Source organism: Hyposmocoma kahamanoa, unplaced genomic scaffold (genome assembly GCF_003589595.1).
Source record: "Hyposmocoma kahamanoa isolate Upper Pololo Valley unplaced genomic scaffold, ASM358959v1 117, whole genome shotgun sequence".
NCBI lineage: Eukaryota > Metazoa > Arthropoda > Insecta > Lepidoptera > Cosmopterigidae > Hyposmocoma > Hyposmocoma kahamanoa.
In genome coordinates, this window is record NW_020653397.1 from 1,399,840 (window position 1) to 1,419,202 (window position 19,363).

Below are 19,363 nucleotides of genomic sequence, written 5' to 3' on the forward strand. Positions count from 1 at the left end.
GGACAGGCGTGTCGCTTAACAACAGGCGCACGACTTATTCGTCCCATTACTTGGTATTATAAAAATAAGCCGCATTACCACATAGAGAATGGGTGCGCGTCAGGCGCGTGTCGGGTCGTTTCGGAATTACACCCGCCGTGCCCCCGACCCGACACGCGCCCGACCCGCTCCCTCAGTCAGTGTGTTTCACGCTTTAGCTTTTCTTAATAATAATAATTCGTTTATTTGGTGGCGTACAAATATTGAAGATATATTAAAATTCACTCACATGACTTCGACAGACTAAACCAGGTGTAACATGTTTCTTTTTAAATAACATTACATGGGCGTGCACACATGGGTTTAATAAGTAGTTTAAAGAAGAATCAACATACTTGTAGTTGTGTAGCGCGGAGTATGGTGCGACGACGGGAACTGCGAACAGCAGCTCGTCTTCAGGAAGAGGACATCCCGTAAGCTGGCACAGCATTTCAGTGTCTGCATCGGGACCTTGCGCTTCCATCTGGCCAGATACAGATTTATTACAGGTTTAGCGTACAAGATTTTGATATATCTGTCTACCCTCTTTCGCTGTCGACGACTACCATCATCTCGATTACATGTGGCGTTACCATATGTCCGAAAAAAGTGAATGACAATATAAAAGACATACAATATGTTACCATGTCTTTTCTTAAAGCTGTATCAATATCTTAGAGGATGGAAAAATATCAATATGATATTTATAATATTAGGGTTTAAAGCATGAAATTGCCGTTTTATTGCAATAGGTTCTTTGAATTTTCATAGAATCTTCATGGTTTAAGGTTTTCGAATGAAACTTTTTTCAAATGGTTTCTGTGATTTTTTTTTTTAAATTTGAAACATTTGAATATCGACTTTCAATTGTTTTTGTTATTCAATTTAGACAAGAAAGATGGATACTGCGAAAATTCGAGTGATTTTTGAATACGAGTTCCGACGCGGAACTAACGCGGCAGAAACAGCCCGCAATATCAATGCTGCGTTTGGAGAGGGGTCTACTAATGAACGCACCGTGCGATTTTGGTTTAAACGCTTTCGTGATGGAAATTTCGACTTAAAGAACGAGTCACGAGGAAGACCGCCCACACAGGTGAATAACGATGAATTAAGAGAGATAGTGGAAGCCGATCCTAGTCAAACTACCCAGGAATTAGCGGCATGGTTTAACGTTACCTTACCCACAATATTGACTCACTTGCGTCAAATCAATAAAATAAAAAAATACGAAAAATGGGTGCCTCATGATTTGACTGATCTGCAGAAAGAAACGCGTGTTGAAACTTGTGTTGCCTTGTTGAACCGGTACAGAAATGAAGGAATATTGGATCGAATTGTAACATGTGATGAAAAGTGGATTCTTTATGATAACCGGAAAAGAAAAATGCAATGGCTGACCCCAGGTCAAATGCCACAACAATGTCCTAAAGCAAAACTTACCAATAAAAAGGTAATGGTAACTGTTTGGTGGTCTCAGCATGGTGTTATTCACTATAGTTTTTTCCGATCTGGTCAAGCAATAACGGCAGATGTCTATTGTGCCGAACTCCGAACCATGTTGACAAAACTAGCAGTAAAACAGCCCCGACTCATGAATCGATCTTCACCATTATTGCTCCACGACAACGCGAGACCTCACACAGCACGAGAAACCATTTTGACCCTTCAGGAACTGCAGTTAGAAACCATTCGTCATCCTCCGTATTCACCAGACCTTGCTCCAACGGACTACCATTTTTTTCGTGATTTGGACAATTATCTACGTGACAAGAAGTTTTCTTCCCAGGAGGCAGTACAAAATGCTTTCACACAGTTTGTGCAGTCTAGATCGTCGGAGTTCTATCGCAAAGGCACTAATAACCTTCCCATTAGATGGCAGCAATGTATAGATAATAATGGCAACTATTTTGATGAAATAAATTTGTTAAAAATTTAAAAAATAAACAATTTAGATTTTCAGTACAATTCGGCAATTTCATACTTTAACCCCTATTATTTATCGACAATATTATTATATATATAATATTTATCGACTGCAATCACTAGCTGCTCCTAAGCGGGCAACACTTTTGCACAATGAACTGTAATTTTACTCAAATACACTGTCTTCAAAAAGGACAGACTATAGACATCTCGAATTCGCAGTCGTTCAGCTATTGACCGCTAGATGGCATCATATAATCGAGATGAAGGTCTTCTTTTTTTTCTTTAAAGTGGTATAGCTCCATCGACACAATCGATGGTATCGGCATTCACAAGTTAAGAAAGACACGTGTTTATTACTCAAAATTTGACCAGTAAATTTCTATAAACTTCGCTAAGTGGAGAATCTACTACAACATCTCGTTGTCGATAGCGAAAAGGCGTAGACAGATTTGTTTGTTTTAAAGCTGTCATCTGCCGCTGGCCAATTAATTAGTGTATTTATGTTCTATGCCAGTCAACCCATGACATGACCATGGAGCGCGTAAATATCGGGAAAGTAAAAAGAAATCATATCGTGGTAAGTACTGTAATTAGTGATAACGAATGTTTTCTGGTGTTTGTTCATACCTCAAAAAAGGGAAAAGCGATACTAGATAAAACCACAATTATAGCAACAAAGGGAATGTTATGTAGTACAAGATAACTATGCAACAAATCATATCCATTTAGCTAAGCCAAAGTACCTGCTACGTGTGATCCTACGAACAGTAAAAAAAGTAAAGAACTTGTTTTTCCAAATTTTATTGAATTGATACTCAATTATTTTTTGTGAAATCACTCCACTAGTTTGTTATAATTATTAATACAAAGATCGAACACTCAGAAAAAATTCCTTCGATCCGGTCGGATTCGAACCGACGTCTTCTAGCATATCGTGGCAGACGCTATACCAACTAAGCCACGGAACAAACCAGACTTTTTAGCCGGAGCGCCATCTATAAGAAATCTATGATATTTCGTCACCCAGTTAGATAGATACCTTTACAGCTATCAACCCCGGCTAGAGATGTCGCTATTCTTTGTATTTTAAATTTTTATTGAATTGATATTCTATTATTTTTATGTTAAATTACTCTACTAGTTTGTTATAATTATTAAAGCACTTGTTGTCGTAATTTCTTTTTATAAATTTCCAAACAGCCTTTTCATATATTAGTGTCTTTCCTTGTTTTGATGCAAAAGGCGACAAGCGCTTTGATGTAACTATAATTTCATTCTGATTGAGGTACTATTTTTTTAAACACAGGTACTAAATAGTACAACTGAGGTACATCTTTTTGATACTAAATTTGTCAAAGGAGTACTCCCTGGAGTGGAGTTTACAAAGGAGTACTCCCTGGCCGCGCCACATACCTAAAGGTTTAGGATATTAAACAAACCGACAGTTTAATGAGAGAAATAAATATATTAATGGGAGGTAGAGTAATGGTACTTATTTTAAATATATTTACGCATAATTAAAATTAACTATCACCAAGTCCACTCGCTGCAGAGTACATTCCCCAGCCGGACTACAACCTACATCTAATAACTTCTAAACTAATGTAATGACATATGTATATATACAATAAATGTATTATCACTACACTTGCAAAATGAAATGTAGCCTTTAGGCACTTTTTTTGGGAATATTGCTTTCTTGAAAGTGTATCACGTTTTTCTAGATCCAAGGTGAGAGTACTACTTTGCGGCCGGACTACTTACGTCGTTAAATATTTCGTAATCTATCGAGGTACTATGAATTTTGTTGTATGTCTAGGAAAGTAGACTTTAGGTATCTATTACTTTGTACAACTGCATCCTAGTACTTATTAGTGGTCCGGCCAAAGAGGATCACACCCTGCTAAGTACATACCTCCTGATCAGGTTCGACTTCCTCCTCAGACTCTGCTTCAAGGATAAGAGGCGCGGGCTGAGGGATCTTGGGCATCTTTTGATTGCCTTTGCTCTTGGTGCCTTTGCCAGCGTTCTTTTTGAGAGCTTTCTTTTCTTCATTCAGTGCTTGTGCTGACTGTGGACAACATATTCCTATTTTATTTATTTATAATCAGGATACATAGACCCATAAATACATATATTATATACTAACATACATAACAATATAAGCTCTAATTATTAATTATTTACACGTATTGTCTACGACGTGTGACGCAACGTGGGTATCCGGTAAGGTCGACAGATGTTGAGTTGGTGCCGTCACCACAAATGAAATGGAATTGACATTTTTTACGTTTAAACTAGGTTTAGATAAATCTCCAAGCGGTGATATTTAGTTCCAATCCCGGTGAACACATCACGCACTCAGCATGTGATTTTTTTTATTAATACCAAGTGGCGAGGCGAACAAGTCGTGCGCCTGGTGGTAAGCGACACGCCTATCCATAACAGTTGCAGTGCCATTTAGAGCTTTAAATCGCAAAGATCAGAGGGGCATTACCACTGCGACCGTCACCCTGAGACATAAGTTGACAAGTCCCATGTGCCTGTTATTTCACCGGCACCCTTACCCTTCTAAACCGGAACGCAGTAATGCTCACATTACTGCTTGGCTGCAGAAATAGGTAAGGTGGCAGTACTTCCCTGGACGTACTCTTTTATAAGGAGCACTACTGCTACTAACATTGACTTACAATTATATGGACGTCGGGTCCGCGGTAAAAAGTGTCCGAACTTATAGGGCGTTAAAATCGTATACAGAGCGTCATTCACGCTTTAGTCTTCGTTTGTTCGACTGACAGCGAAGCAAGCAAAATTAGACAGTACTGCGATGAGATTACAATTTAAAAGCTTTTTCATATTGCTTTACATGTCACTACGTTTAAATAGGTTAACTTGGGACATTTTTTTCGTGGTTTTTGTATTAGACCCGTCGTCCATTATTTGTACGTCAATGGCTACTGACTACTTATTGAGGGATGTACTGCGGTAAGGGCTTCCGAGTTTCTTTTTCCAATAAATCCAAGATTAATAATTTGAATATGATAATTAGTATGAAGAACAAACCAGTATGAAGTCCATCATAACACTGGTTAATAAGTTAATGTAAACCCTGAAATGGTATCATTAGAGTCGACTTTTGATATCAATATCAGGTTCTCTGTTGGAGGATATTATTTGTTTTTTCACCGACTTGAAAAAAAAGGCGGAGGTTCTCGATTCAAAAGTATTTTTTTTGTGTGTACTGTAAAGTGTAAGTGTAAACTGATTTCAATTATTCTTTTCTTTGGAAAGAGAGTAGGTACTTGTGAGATAGAGTGGTCTCATGTTTAGAGCAAATATTCCGCCTCGAAGGCTGGCAAATTAGAGAATGAATCGTTTATTCAACCACTTTCCATTCTACGAACAGGAATAGCCGTTTCAAGAATAGGTCATTCGAACGAACAGGACATTTTTTAAAGAGTAAGCCGTTTTGCGAATAGGTCCTATATCGATTAATAAAAAAAGGCTTAAAAACATTGACTTACAATTATATGGACGTCGGGTCCGCGCTAAAAAGTGTCCGAACTTATAGGGCGTTAAAATCGTATACAGAGCGTCATTCACGCTTTAGTCTTCGTTTGTTCGACTGACAGCGAAGCAAGCAAAATTAGACAGCACTGCGATGACATTACAATTTAAATTCAACGTTTTAGCTTTTTTATGTTCCTTTACATGTCACTACGTTTAAATAGGGTGACTTGGGACATTTTTTTCGTGGTTTTTGTATTAGACCCGTCGTCCATATAATTGTAAGTCAATGCTTAAAAAGTTATAATTATTTAATACTGCACTGCCAAGGGTTAATTCAAACTTGTAGCTTTTACATTGCAGTGAAAACATTGATGATTATTACCTTCAGCAACTCCAACCTTTGCAGCCGGTCTTCTTCGTCTTGGTCCTTGTACTTCTCCTTAATCTTCTTCATTTTCCCCTTCTGTCCTCTTTTGCTCAGCGGCTCCTTTTTTTCTTCCTGCTTCTTTTCGTTTTTGTTCGGTTTCTTGCCTCCTTTTTTTGGGAGAGACGGGAATGAAGGCATTATGTCGTCACTCCTGTCTGACATTTCAGAAATTGTACGCGTTTTGGACTCCATTGTCACCTGTCCGGTGCCGTGGTCAACCTGAACAATTATGATAATTATAATTATTAAGGGAGGCTTATGTCCAACAGTGGATGCGTGTAAGGTGAATCACCATCACCTATGCACCTATCATGCACATATCACCTAGCACGATGATGGTAATTATTTAAATAATTACAAAGATGGAACACTAAAAAAAAAACTCTTCGATTTGATCCGTTGGTATTCGGCGATATTCAACAGCAAGTTGATTGAAAAAAGAATCCTACCAAGTAGAAGTGGTCAATTGTTGTTATGTGAAACAATAATAAAAAAAAAGTATTTCATTAATTGAAATGAATAGACAAGCTATTTGACACCGCCGTAAAGTTTATCTGCTTATCGGTTTTCTACAGTATATATCACGGAGAGTGTGCGAGGGAATTGCACTACTTAATTCCGCCTTCCCCTTAACATCATCGAGGGACTAGGCGTAGGCTGGGGGTTCCACCCCTAAGGCTTCCCACGAAGCGTTTAGAATAGAATAGAAACCATTTATTACATAACGCCACAACACAATAATACACAGTAAGAAATAAAAAAAAGATAAAGCTAAATTAAAACAAACATAAAATAGAATAAAAAAAATCTTGTAATGAAATTACCACAAAGATAGTCAACATTATTGTGTACTGAGTAGATGTCATGTGTGCGGCTGTGGTGTATGTAAAAGGATCCACTTAGCTAATGTCACCACCGGGAAAAGGCTGTGACGCTTATTTTTAGTGGACCCTAAGTGTTTACCCTAAGTGGTTTCGCTTTCACATTTATATATGGCGAACGGATATGGAGTGGAATTCCCTGCCTGCAGACTTGTTTAACTGCCTCCGTGGCCGAACGGTTACCATACCGGACTGCTACGCAGAGGTCCCCGGCTTCGATTCCCGGGCCGGGATAAATATTTGTATGGCCTACATTTATTTCTCTCGTGAGTTTGGGTGTAATTTGTGGTTGTCTATGTGTGTGTCCATGGCACCCGCGACACAGGGTTTCCCTAGTGTGGGGCTATGTTGAGTGTGTGCGTCAATATTTATTTATTTATTATTGTTCCCTAAACTGTATAACTTGGCTTGTATAAAGGCGAGAGTGAATAGGCATTATTTAGGTGTGCACACTCCATCGTCGACTTTCGATCAGGTGAGATGAAAGTATTATAATAAGTATTATTGGATTATTTTTTAATAATAGAAAACACTTTTCTTAATCAAGAATTACAAGCCATCAACTGGCGAGAGATTGCACAAGACCGAAGAAAGTGGCGTCATCTCGTTTCGGGGGCCGCGACACATTTTGTGTCTCTGAGCCAGCGGAGTAAGTAAGTAAGTTAATCAACTTGTTAATGAATATCGTCAGAAAAATCTTGTTGAAATTATCCCGAGTGCAGCACGACATAACTGACACGTAAAATGCCACTCTCCCCGCACCGCCAGCTACCTCAGGAACTGACTCAGTTAAGCTGAAGATCAAGATTCTATATCTACAGTCATAGACTCTGTGTTTGATTGTTGCATTGGATAAATACAAAACACAATTTTCTAAAATAAACCTAGATAGATTAGAATAAAGGGTTATTTTTAACATACTAACAACCTCAACCTCCCAGGAATAGATTATAACATCATAACAACATTTGTTCATTGACTTACAAATAAATGGACGACGGGTCTAATACAAAAACCACGAAAAAAATGTCCCAAGTAAACCTATTTAAACGTAAACATGACATGAGACATGTAAAGGAATATGAAAAAGCTAAAACGTTGAATTTAAATTGTAATGTCATCGCAGTACTGTCTAATTTTGCTTGCTTCGCTGTCAGTCGAACAAACGAAGACTACAGCGTGAATGACGCTCTGTATACGATTTTAACGCCCTATAAGTTCGGACACTTTTTAGCGCGGACCCGACGTCCATATAATTGTAAGTCAATGCATTTGTTCCATGAATTTTAATAACTTATCAGATTTTACTTTCATATAAAAATAAATAGATTTAAATAGATCGCTCTAAACGGTAATGACTCTGTGCAGGACGGGGGTGGATGTCGTCGGGGAGGACTCTTGCACGGTTGAACTTATTCTAGCAAATGCAGATCTAGTACAACAAAAATTTTAAAAAATATTCCATTTTTATTGAATGTCAGAAAGTTTCACCACCGAGTATATAATCGATCAAGTATATAACTAGAAAAAGAGACGAAATAAGGGCCATCGATCCCTGGCACCTCATCAGGCAAATGGGCCTTATACGACTTTTAAATATCAACTCTCATTTGCGCTGAAATCATAAATTAGAAAGCTGAAATAGTGCAGCGTCAACGACTGACCTGTGTGCACATCTCCGTTTTTTTTTTTTAAATATATAATAGACACACGCTTGGCCACAATCTCACCTGATGTTAAGCGACGATGTGACCGACGATGGGACGCGTTTGCCTAAAAAATGCCTATTCACTCTAGCCTTGAATAGCCCCAAATTGTACTTTTCGGGAAATACGATGCCGGTAGAGCATTCCATTCCTTTGCCGTACGCATCAGAAAGGAGGAAGCAAAGCGCTTAGTGCGAATAGGTGGAATATCAACGACATAAGAATGGAGTGCTCCGGACCTTCTAGTCGACCGAAGGAGGAACGGTGAGGGCGGAACCAAATTGAAAAGTTCCTGCGCACACTCCCCGAAATGTATCCGATAGAAAACCGACAAGCAGGCTACTTTTCTGCGATGATCGAGATTTTGGAGCTCCGTATCTTCCAAAAATATAGTATTTGTTGTAATAAAGATAATATCTGTAACAATGGGTGGCTGTTCCGTTCGGTGGTGTGGGAAAAACAACAAAACATCTAATTACAAAACAAATGGAATCACATTTCATTGATAATTAAATATTTAATATTTCAATTTTTGTAAATTATAGCAAAGCTAGTTAAATTGGTCGGCTTGAAGTGAAACAATTGACGACACCCGTAAATTGTTTCGAGGGCTGGCCAATCGGAGCGCAGTTACCATCGTAATGATATGGCAGAATAGTTTTCAAACAAATTAAATGTCATTTCGTCTCTACTTCCGGTTATATACTTGATGCTGTTTTTTTGCCTCGATTTTTTGTGAATTCCTCCACTAGCATGTTATAATTATTCACACACTCAACACACTCAACATAGCACCGCACTAGGGGAACCCTGTGTCGCGGGTGCCATGGACACGCACATAGACAACCACAAATTACACCCAAACTCACGAGAGAAATAAATGTACGCCATACAACTATTTCTCCCGGCCCGGGAATCGAACCTGGGACCTCTGCGTGGCAGTCCGGCATGGTAACCGTTCGGCCACGGAGGCAGTTAAATTATTAATAGAAAGATCGAACACTCGATCCGGCAGTTAAAAGCTTATTTTTGATAAATTTATTATGTTTCGTAAAAAGTCGTAGAACAAAATTGTTGTTTAAGATGTTAGTAACATGGTCCTGTGAGGTTGCTAGTATTTTCAAAATAACCCTGTATATATAAGAGTTATTGTACAATAATAAAAGATAGATGGATAGTGACGACTGTAATGTAAACCGCGAAAAGCCAAGAATAAAAAGAAATATATATACCTTAATATGTGTGTCAGGAAAAAATTCCGACGAACTATCTTCGCTTTCCGACAGACTTTCCTCTTCAATCTTAGCCGTCTCGTCGTCATTACCTTCTTCATCATCCTGTTGATCAGTGATCTCTGTTTCTGTTCTGTTCCCTTCTTTGGTATCCTTGTTTTCCGATTCTGTTTTGTGGTTTTTCTGTTCTTTGTTATCGGTGGTATTTGATTCCTCTGTTATCGTGTCTAGTTTGTCTGTTTTTGTGTCTTCTTTGTCTGATTGTTCATCTGAATTAAAAAAAAAAGAATAATAACGCACACGCTCAACATAACCCCGCATTAGAGAAACCCTATATCGCGGGTGCCATGCACACACATAGACAACCACAAATATTTCTCCCGGCCCGGGAATCGAACCTGTGACCTCTGCGTGATAGTCCGGCATGGTAACCGTTCGGCCACAGAGGCAGTTATAATATGACAACTTTGACACTTGTCATTCACGAGGTTTAAAAATATAGTGAAACAAAAACTTTATGCTAAAAATGATTTATTATACAGCTTCCGAGTATTTGGATAACAAAGATCCGTGATAGTTTAGCTCTTGCAGGTAGTCTCGACCTGAGACGTTTGAAATAAATATTGTAAATGGTAAATGTGTACAAATGTTTATTTACAAAGAACAACACCTCGAGTTTCTTGCTCATTCTTGCTCAAGAGAATTTGCCTTGAGAATGAGCAGCAGAGTTTAATCAATACGACTATTTCAAGTGTGCTTTTTTTTGCTTACTTATGAAATAAAGATTATTAAATAAATATATTTGAAATAAAGATTCTGAATATATTTGACACACGTTTCGTCTGTCTACGAGGCATTATCAAGAGATGTTGCGACTCTCGGTCAAAGAATCATATACCAAGGATTCGTCAAGGGTCCCGGCTGCTAGGGTAAGGTAGGGTATTTACCGTCATCGGAAACAATAATCTCCTGCTCGTCCTCTTGAACAGAAGTGACGTCCGAGGCGTCGTCAGCCACGATGGCCTTACGTTCGTCGCGGTGCCGTTCGATACAACTGTCCTCCAGCTGTCGACATATTATTATTTATTTATAATACCAAGTGGCGAGGCGAACAAGTCGTGCGCCTGGTGTTAAGCGACACGCCTGTCCATAACAGTTGCGGTGTCATTCGTAACTTTAAATCGCAAATATCTTAAGGGCGTTGCCACTGCGCCCGTCACCCTGAGACAAAAGTTGTCAAGTCCCATGTGCTTGTAATTTGACCAGCACCCTTACTCCAAACCGGAACGCAGTAATGCTCACATTACTGCTTGGCGGCAGAAATAGGAAAGTAAGGTGGCAGTACTTCCCTGGACGAAAATTTTCACAAGTAGCTCTACTGCTACTATAGTGTACAAATTGATAAGGAAGCATTCGTTATGTATCCAGATTTGCGAACAACTATAACATCAGGTCAATGCACTTGCGAAACGGAAGCTTGCGCCCCGTGCATTAGGGCTTGCGTAACAAGTAGTTGCTAGAATTAGGAACTCATACTGCGGTAAGAACTTTCTAAATCCTTGAAAGTGTCTAAAAAGAAGAAAGAATGAAAATTTTATTTGGTAACCTTATGACAAAATATATATGACAGAGTGATAACAAAAAATAAAATACCCTTAGTATAAAATACAAAATAAAAGAATCACATTTAAAAGTTACCAAAATGATCTCCACTCAGTTTTTTGTAGCAAGACGTGTGAAACCACCTCGTTACGGTGGTTTTCAGTGAAGCCGAATAAATAATAAGGATGATGTCGCTTCGGCCAAGTAAATAAAATTAAAAAAAAAAAACAATAGACTCCTAGACTCCACTTATAGGAGTCACTGCATTTAAATATCTGGGGCACTGGGTCTCTGAACCTTTAAAAGACGATTTAGAGATAGAAAGGGAGCGTAGGGCGCTGGCATTAAGAGGCAACATGTTGGCCCGTAGGTTCGCGAGGTGTAGTGATGATGTAAAGATTGTACTATTCAAGGCATATTGCCAGTCTTTTTATACTTGCAGTCTCTGGGTCAACTTAACCGTACAATCTCTTAACGCCCTACGAATTTTGTACAATAACACATTCAGGATGTTGTTGAAGCTGCCACGATTTTGCAGTGCATCGGGAATGTTCGCCATAGCTAAGGTCGATGGCTTTGCAGCTATCATGCGAAAAAGGCTTCACTGGTGCATAGTGTTCGTGGCAGCGACAACAGCCTTCTGAATATAATTGCAAACAGGGTTCAGGGTTCTTTTCATGAGCACTGGTCCCGGTTGCATATTAGTTTTAGAAAAAATTACTAGTACTATAATTAGTAGTACTAACTCTATTTATAAGTGCTTTGTTACTAACTTCTGTGGATGAATATTCCGAAATAAAGATATATGAATTTGAATTTAACAAGGCGTAAATCAAAATTAAATGCAAATCAAAATAAAAAAAGTAAAAATGCAAGCAGTAAAACTGGGTGTACGTATAGAATAGGTATACAAAACTGATTGTGCGTGTTTTGTGTTCTCACATATTTGTGGTAGGGATATTTAGAACCAGTATAGCCCCATGTGAAAGAGTTCGTCCAGGGAAGTACCGCCAAGCAGTAATGTTAGCATTACTGCGTTCCGGTCTCGCAGGGTAAGGGTGTTGGTGAAATTACAGGCACATGAGACTTGTCAACTTATGTCTCAAGGTGATCCCCCTCAGATCTTTGCGATTTAAAGCTCTGAGTGGCACTGCACCTGTTATGGACAGGCATGTAGCTAACCATCAGACGCACGACTTGTTCGTCCCGTCACTTGATGTTATTATTTATAAAAAAAAATCAAAGAAAATATTAATGTCTGTAGTAAAATGGCATGAAGGCACAGCACGACTGCCAGTGCTGTTAGACACCTGAGTAAATAATACAAATTTCTTTAATGAAGATTTGAAGAAGGCAACAAATAGTTTAGCTCATAATAAAAATGTTTAAAAATGAACTTAGTAAACATCTGTCTCAAAAATGCTACTATTCATTGCAAGATTTTTTTAATGACAAGGAAAATTGTTCATAACGTCATAAAAAAGGAATTTTGATATGTTAACTATATTTATAAAAAATGTGACATAATTATGTAATTTAATAAAATGACAAATGTTATGACTATTATTATATAATTCTAGAATAATTTGACGATTATTATTTTTTTTTAAATACTTTAAACTTCAATTTGACCTTCATTTTCAATTAATTCATTGACTTTTCAGAAACAATTTTTTTTTTTTAGATTTAATTATCATTATAATGATATTTTAATTAATGGTAATCAAAATGTGTATTTAAAAAATTGACATTGCTACGCCCTTGCAGGGTACATGTTTGTACATGTACAGGGTACATGTAAACTACTATAAGAACTATTATGTAACAACATGTTTTGCAATAAACGTTAATATTATTATTATTATAATATAATGGATTAACTTATTAACTGTCTTACCCTAAACAAAAAGCTGAATCCGAAATGCAGTTGTTCAGGTACCAAATAGTTCTTCTTGCCACGAATCATGAACGAGCCAGTAGAGAGATATTCCCCAGAGGGTGCCGACTTCGACACCTGGTGAGCGTGAACCCACCACGCACGGGTTAGTACTTTTGCTTCCCAGGCCACACTAGAAGTAATTTATTGTAATTTATGACATCCAATAAAATAAAGAAAATGCAAATTAATAATAAAACACAAATAAACCAGGGGAGTATATTTACAAAAGAAACATACGATAATCTCAGTACAGAGTACTAAAAAACGAACCTCAAAGGTACGTGGAATTACATCTATTTGCCAAGTTTTATTGAAATATCTCCTAGTTCGCCACTATACAGGACTTGACACTGGAGATAATAAAAATCGGTTCTCACTGCTCAAAGTATATTGAGAGAAAAATGCCTTGAATAGGAGAATAGCAAAACCAACCATTAAAATAATTGCTCCTTATAGTAAAATTTAGGCGCTATTTATAAAAATTAATGTTCATACGTGATCAGCCACCCTTAGAGGTGGATAATTGTCTTTAAAATGAAATGGGACCACTATGGAGGTACCCTCTTTCCAACAAAAAAAGAATCATGAAAATCGGTTCACAAATACCGGTGTTATCGCGTAACATACATACAAAAAAAACATACAGTCGAATTGAGAACCTCCTCCTTTTTTTGAAGTCGGTTAAAAATTATGATAGAACATCATGATATGCAATACATAAGTATAGCAATTAACACAGCGACATCTCTCGTCAGTTTCTAGTAGCTGTTAAGGTATCTGGCTGAGTAAATTCATAAGTTTCTCGTTTGGCGCAACGACAAATAAAAATCCGGTTTAAACAGCCAATACAAAAAGCTCATTTACTAGAAATTAGATAAGCTTCGGCGAATGTAAAACAAATTAGTTACAAAAGTGGTTATTTGGTACTCGCCGCGACATCTGGTGTGCCAATGGGTACTAAATATCCTTGTAGTAAAACAAATGTTGAGACAGATGAGTGGAGCGACGAGAAAGGATGAGATAAAGAATGAGCCATCGAGTATATAACCAGAAATAGAGACGAAATTTCATTTCATTTGTTTGAAAACTATTCTACCATATCATTACTGTGACAACTGCGCTCCGATTGGCCAGCTCGAGTTCGAAACGATTGACGGGTGTCGTCGATTGTTTCACTTCAAATCGACCAGTTAACTTGAGCTATGCTATAATGTATAAACTTTCTATTTGAAAAATGGTAGTTCAAAAGTGAAGTTATTATTCATTTATATTTCTATGACTTGCCTATGGTTGCATAGTGCTGTTCGAAAAAAAACATTCGGTTCAATCAATTAAAGTTTAGTGTTCGATTATTAAATCGAACATTTCAATCGCAATCGAACGAGTATCTAAGTGTAAGAATTTGAAGGAGAATTTAAATTGAAATTTTAAATATGGTTATGTAAGGAAAACCGCTAGTGTCACTCAATTTAACAAATCGATTAATTCAATAATTAATCGATTTGTAGTTAGCGTTACAATTGGCCATCACTAAACCGTCTATGGTCGGGTCAGTGACTTGCTTGTTTACTTGTTGTTCAAAATGGATTGAAACGAAATATAGCTGTAAAGGTCTAACTGGGTGACGAAATACTTAAGATTTCTCATAGATGGCGCGACGGCTAATAACGTCGGGCACGGTATGCTAAAAAACGTCGGTTCGAATCAGGCCGGATCAAATGAATTTTTTCTGAGTGTTCGATCTTTGTATTAACAATCATATCAGGGGAAGTTTGAAAGTGGCGCCAGTGACGGAAAAGTGGTATGGAGATGTCATGCGGAGGGAAGAATGTCATGTGAAGAGTATTAGGTATGAATGTGGAGGGATATAAGGGGACCGGAAGGCCAAAGAAAAAATAAATGGATCGTGTGAAAGGTGTGAGTGTGAAAATGACGGTTGATAGAGGAGAGTGAAAGAAAAATACTGGTTGTGCCGACTCCACCTGGCGTGGGATAAGTACAGGAAGAAGAAAAGGTAGTAAAAACATCATGATGTTCCATAATCTTTGACTCAGTTGTAGTTACACTGGCATACATTTGTAATACATGTGTACATTATAATCGAAGTGTGACAGCATACCAGGCTGTCATAACATACCTGTAGGACACCGCGGCCTGCCCAGCTTCGGCGAGAGTTTTGGGCGGGATTGGCCCACCACTAGGGTTCTTAACGATGACAGAGGACGCGCCTGTTACTTCAGCGTGCACGTAGATGTCTGTCGCCCGCATGTACCGTTTTACGAGTAGCTCGTTTTGCTGCTGATCGCGACCCGCTATTACCTGTGGCAATTAGATATACTTTAACTGCCTCTGTGGCCTAACGGTTACCATGCTGGACTGCGACCCACAGGTCGCGGGTTCGATTCCCGGGACGGGAGAAATATTTGTATGGCTTACATAATAATATATAATTATAATAATTATAATTTATATAGTGAATAAAACAATAGGAAGAATAAAACATAAGGGTGAAATTATGGTACTAAAGGTTGTACTTGTGACGGTGTGACCTCCTTACACCGCCATCTCACCTCTTTGTATCGCCTCTCTCCGCTTGTATCCTATCATTTTTTATTTTACACGTATTTAAATTTTAGAATTGTTCCATCTTCCTTTACTTTCTCATTATGTTTTCGTACCACGGTCACTCCCAGCTCGACCGCCACAACAGTCGGAGCTGTTCCAAATTCCATCGCGAATAATCGCTAATTCTGGTTCTTTACTACGGTTATAATCATTAAATAAGCTAAATCATGTGTAACATTGACTTACAATTATATGGACGTCGGGTCCGCGCTAAAAAGTGTCCGCACTTGTAAGGCGCTAAAATCGTATACAGAGCGCCAAACTCCGCTTTAGACTTCATTCATTCTTTGTTCGACTGACAGCGCGATACTGCGATGACATTACAATTTAAATTTTGAATAGGTTGACTTGGGACATTTTTTTCGTGGTTTTTGTATTAGACCCGTCGTCCATTTATTTGTAAGTCAATGATGTGTAATAATTTATAAGTCTACAGCCTTCGTGTACCTATATCTGTAATTCAGTTACTCGGCCCATTTAGGGCCCTTTCTTTAAACTTTACGTCTTTAATAAATTTTGTGGACCGGAAGATTCCCGTTTCATTGCCGTGAACCTGTTCACGGCTAGTTAGGGTTACAACCCTTTCATACTTATGCAGTTCATGATAAAAACTTACCAAATAATTATCCGATGATATAAACCAGAAGAATTTTTCGAACCAATAAGTTTTTCTAGCTTTGGTGATGTTGCTGATAGTGTTAGCTTCCTTCAGCGTCTGTTTCGTCTTTCGTTCGGCGCTTTTTAGCGCTTTGTCTGATGAACTTAGGGTCTTTTGCTGTTTTTTCGCTGCGTTGCGTTTTTGGTCGTAGTATCTGAAAGTTTTTGATGAACCTGAACTATAGATCTACAAGTTGACACAAGATGGCGCTCAATAGACCATCAACGAATCCCGTAAAGAGCAGACAGTCTCCTCTACATCTATTGTCTAAACATAACCAACACCTATGATGAGCTTTTCGTAATTACACATTTTCATTTCTGTATCTAATTCATTCAGTTCATCATAAATAACTATAGAAAAAATCGTTCTACTACAAAGTATATATATGTTTTTAGTACCTAATATTTCGACTAAATTACTAGGGTGGAAAAATGAATTGAATGAAAAAATATTCAACTCAAGCGCAGCTATTTTGCATGACTTAGCCTTCACTGATCACGCGCAGTAAAAACGTAATCAACGCTTCTATTTTTATTAACATGTCCTTTTTGAAGACGGAGTAAAATGACATTTGCAGGGTTGCCAGTTTTAGTAAAATTTTAAATAGTCATGTAGCTGGTGTCGACAGTTTTATCGATAGATTGTGAAAGAAGGTAACATTTTGCCAAAAATAGACATTTCAGACGAACTGTGAATGTTACTACATTCTAATGACCACTAATTGCGCTGTTGCCTTCTTTTTCTAGTAGTTTCGACATCAATTTTTATTCATATTTCATATGCATTAAAATATGTCTACTCTTTGTATTTTTAACAATTATAATTAAAAATTTTGTGTTTGTATGAACTTACAAAAATACACAATCCAAGTGAACTTGTGCCCAAAACGAATAAAAGGGTCGATGATGATCTAAATTATACAAGGTCGACTTTTTATTGCATCAGCGTAATCGACATTCAATCGATAGCCGATGGAATATTTATCGACTGCAGTCATTTTACTCCATCTTAAAAAAATACAGACGAATATAACAAAAAAAAATTTATAACATCAAGTGACGGGACGAACAAGTCGTACGCCTGCTGGTAAGCTACACGCCTGTCCATAACAGTTGCAGTGCCACTCAGAGCTTTAAATTTCAAAGATCTGAGGGGCACTGCCACTGCGCCCGTCACCTTGAGACATAAGTTGACAAGCCTCATGTGCCTGTAATTTCACCAGCACCCTTTCCCTTCAAAACCGACAAAAACAAGGAACTCTACTGCTACTAAATATAATAACGGGTCAAACTCACTTCCTGGCATTAGCGAAGGCAGTCAGCGACAAATCAATATCCACCAGCATGGGTTTCAGCTCTTCGTCGCTGTCCTCGTAAGGGTCAGTTAGTAGCAACGTGATGTGGTTTTTGTTCAGTTTCATCTGCTTTATGCACGAGGCTATTGGGTCTTTGTTGTCTTGAGCTGTTTGTACGAGGAGCTTTATATCGTCCCAGGACATCTGTAAGGTTATATGGACGCTGATATGCAATAACGTGACAACCAATATAATGACAATTTTGAAAAAAATGCGCTTTAAACTTTTTGACACTGGCTTTTGTTTCAGAATTTATTTTTTTACAGATGTAATTAAAACCATTTGAAAGATGTATGTCATATACATTGACTTACAAATAAATGGACGACGGGTCTAATACAAAAACCACGAAAATGTCCCATGTCAACGTATTTAAACGTAGTGACATGTAAAGGAATATGAAAAAGCTAAACGTTGAATTTAAATTGTAATGTCATCGCAGTACTGTCTAATTTTGCTTGCTTCGCTGTCTGTCGAACAAACGAAGACTAAAGCGTTAATGACGCTCTGTATACGATTTTAACGCCCTATAAGTTCGGACACTTTTTAGCGCGGACCCGACGTCCATATAATTGTAAGTCAATGGTCATAAACTATACATGTTCTATTTAATTCGGTTGATATAAAAAAAATTAATATATGTAAAGTTTAAATACAGCCTATTAAATACAGCGGTTTTCTTGTAAAATTTCGAAGTTTGTGTTTTTTTCTATAGTGACAATTTTTTTCACACCGTATACTAATCAGTGTGCATCCTCAATTTTATTATATATTATTTTCAAAGTGATCGACTATTAAAAGAAAGCTTGTTAATACATAAAATAATACTATGATAATAGGTATCAAAGTTACCTACTGGGGAATCGAGAAAACAAGTAATCTTCGAGAATTTGTGCTCATGTCGTTTCCGTGATATAATACCTTGATTTAGGAGGATATGAGCCACTTATCATAGACACATACATATAAGCAAAGTTTGAAGTCGGTTCAATTTTTTCATAAAAATTATTACATTCTATTAACCCCTGAAGGGTTTGAAATGTCTGACAAATTAAAATTATGTAGTTGTAAACAGTCTTGACTAGTACAACATTATTTTAACTTAAGACCTTACCCGAAAAATTTAATTAACGACAACTACAATCAAAAACAGAGCCCAGAACATTGGTGAGAAACTCAATACCAAATTATGTTATAAATTCGTAACATCGTAACGCCATCTATACGTCGTTGAAAGTGCTAGCTCACCTGGTTAGCAATAGCGGACTGTATTGCCATCCTACATTGTTCGACCAGTTGTTCGTTCCTGGTGATCATCTCGGCTGCTTTCTTATCCTCGATCTGGGCCTTCTCCAATTCAGTCAATCGCTTTTCGTGATCCTTCCGGACGTTCTGGAGTTTCTTCATTGCTTCTCTTTCGATTTGAACTGTCTGTAAGGTACACGTTGTAAGTTTGTAAAAATACGACGGTATTGACCG

The 19,363-nt window shown here is 37.8% G+C and overlaps 1 protein-coding gene across 1 annotated transcript in view; it reads right to left on the reverse strand.

Moving 5' to 3' along the window:
• LOC113239910 (nuclear export mediator factor NEMF) overlaps window positions 1-19,363 on the reverse strand; it is a 108,175-nt gene that overhangs the window by 32,794 nt on the left and 56,018 nt on the right. The window contains exons 2-11 of the mRNA XM_026477072.1: window positions 19,133-19,315; window positions 17,826-18,028; window positions 16,486-16,681; window positions 15,382-15,563; window positions 13,203-13,374; window positions 10,651-10,768; window positions 9,704-9,972; window positions 5,840-6,103; window positions 3,863-4,018; window positions 323-502 (exon numbers count right to left, since the gene is read on the reverse strand). Of these exons, the coding sequence (XP_026332857.1) occupies window positions 323-502; window positions 3,863-4,018; window positions 5,840-6,103; window positions 9,704-9,972; window positions 10,651-10,768; window positions 13,203-13,374; window positions 15,382-15,563; window positions 16,486-16,681; window positions 17,826-18,028; window positions 19,133-19,315 (1,923 nt within the window). The remainder of the gene's footprint in view (window positions 1-322; window positions 503-3,862; window positions 4,019-5,839; window positions 6,104-9,703; window positions 9,973-10,650; window positions 10,769-13,202; window positions 13,375-15,381; window positions 15,564-16,485; window positions 16,682-17,825; window positions 18,029-19,132; window positions 19,316-19,363) is intronic.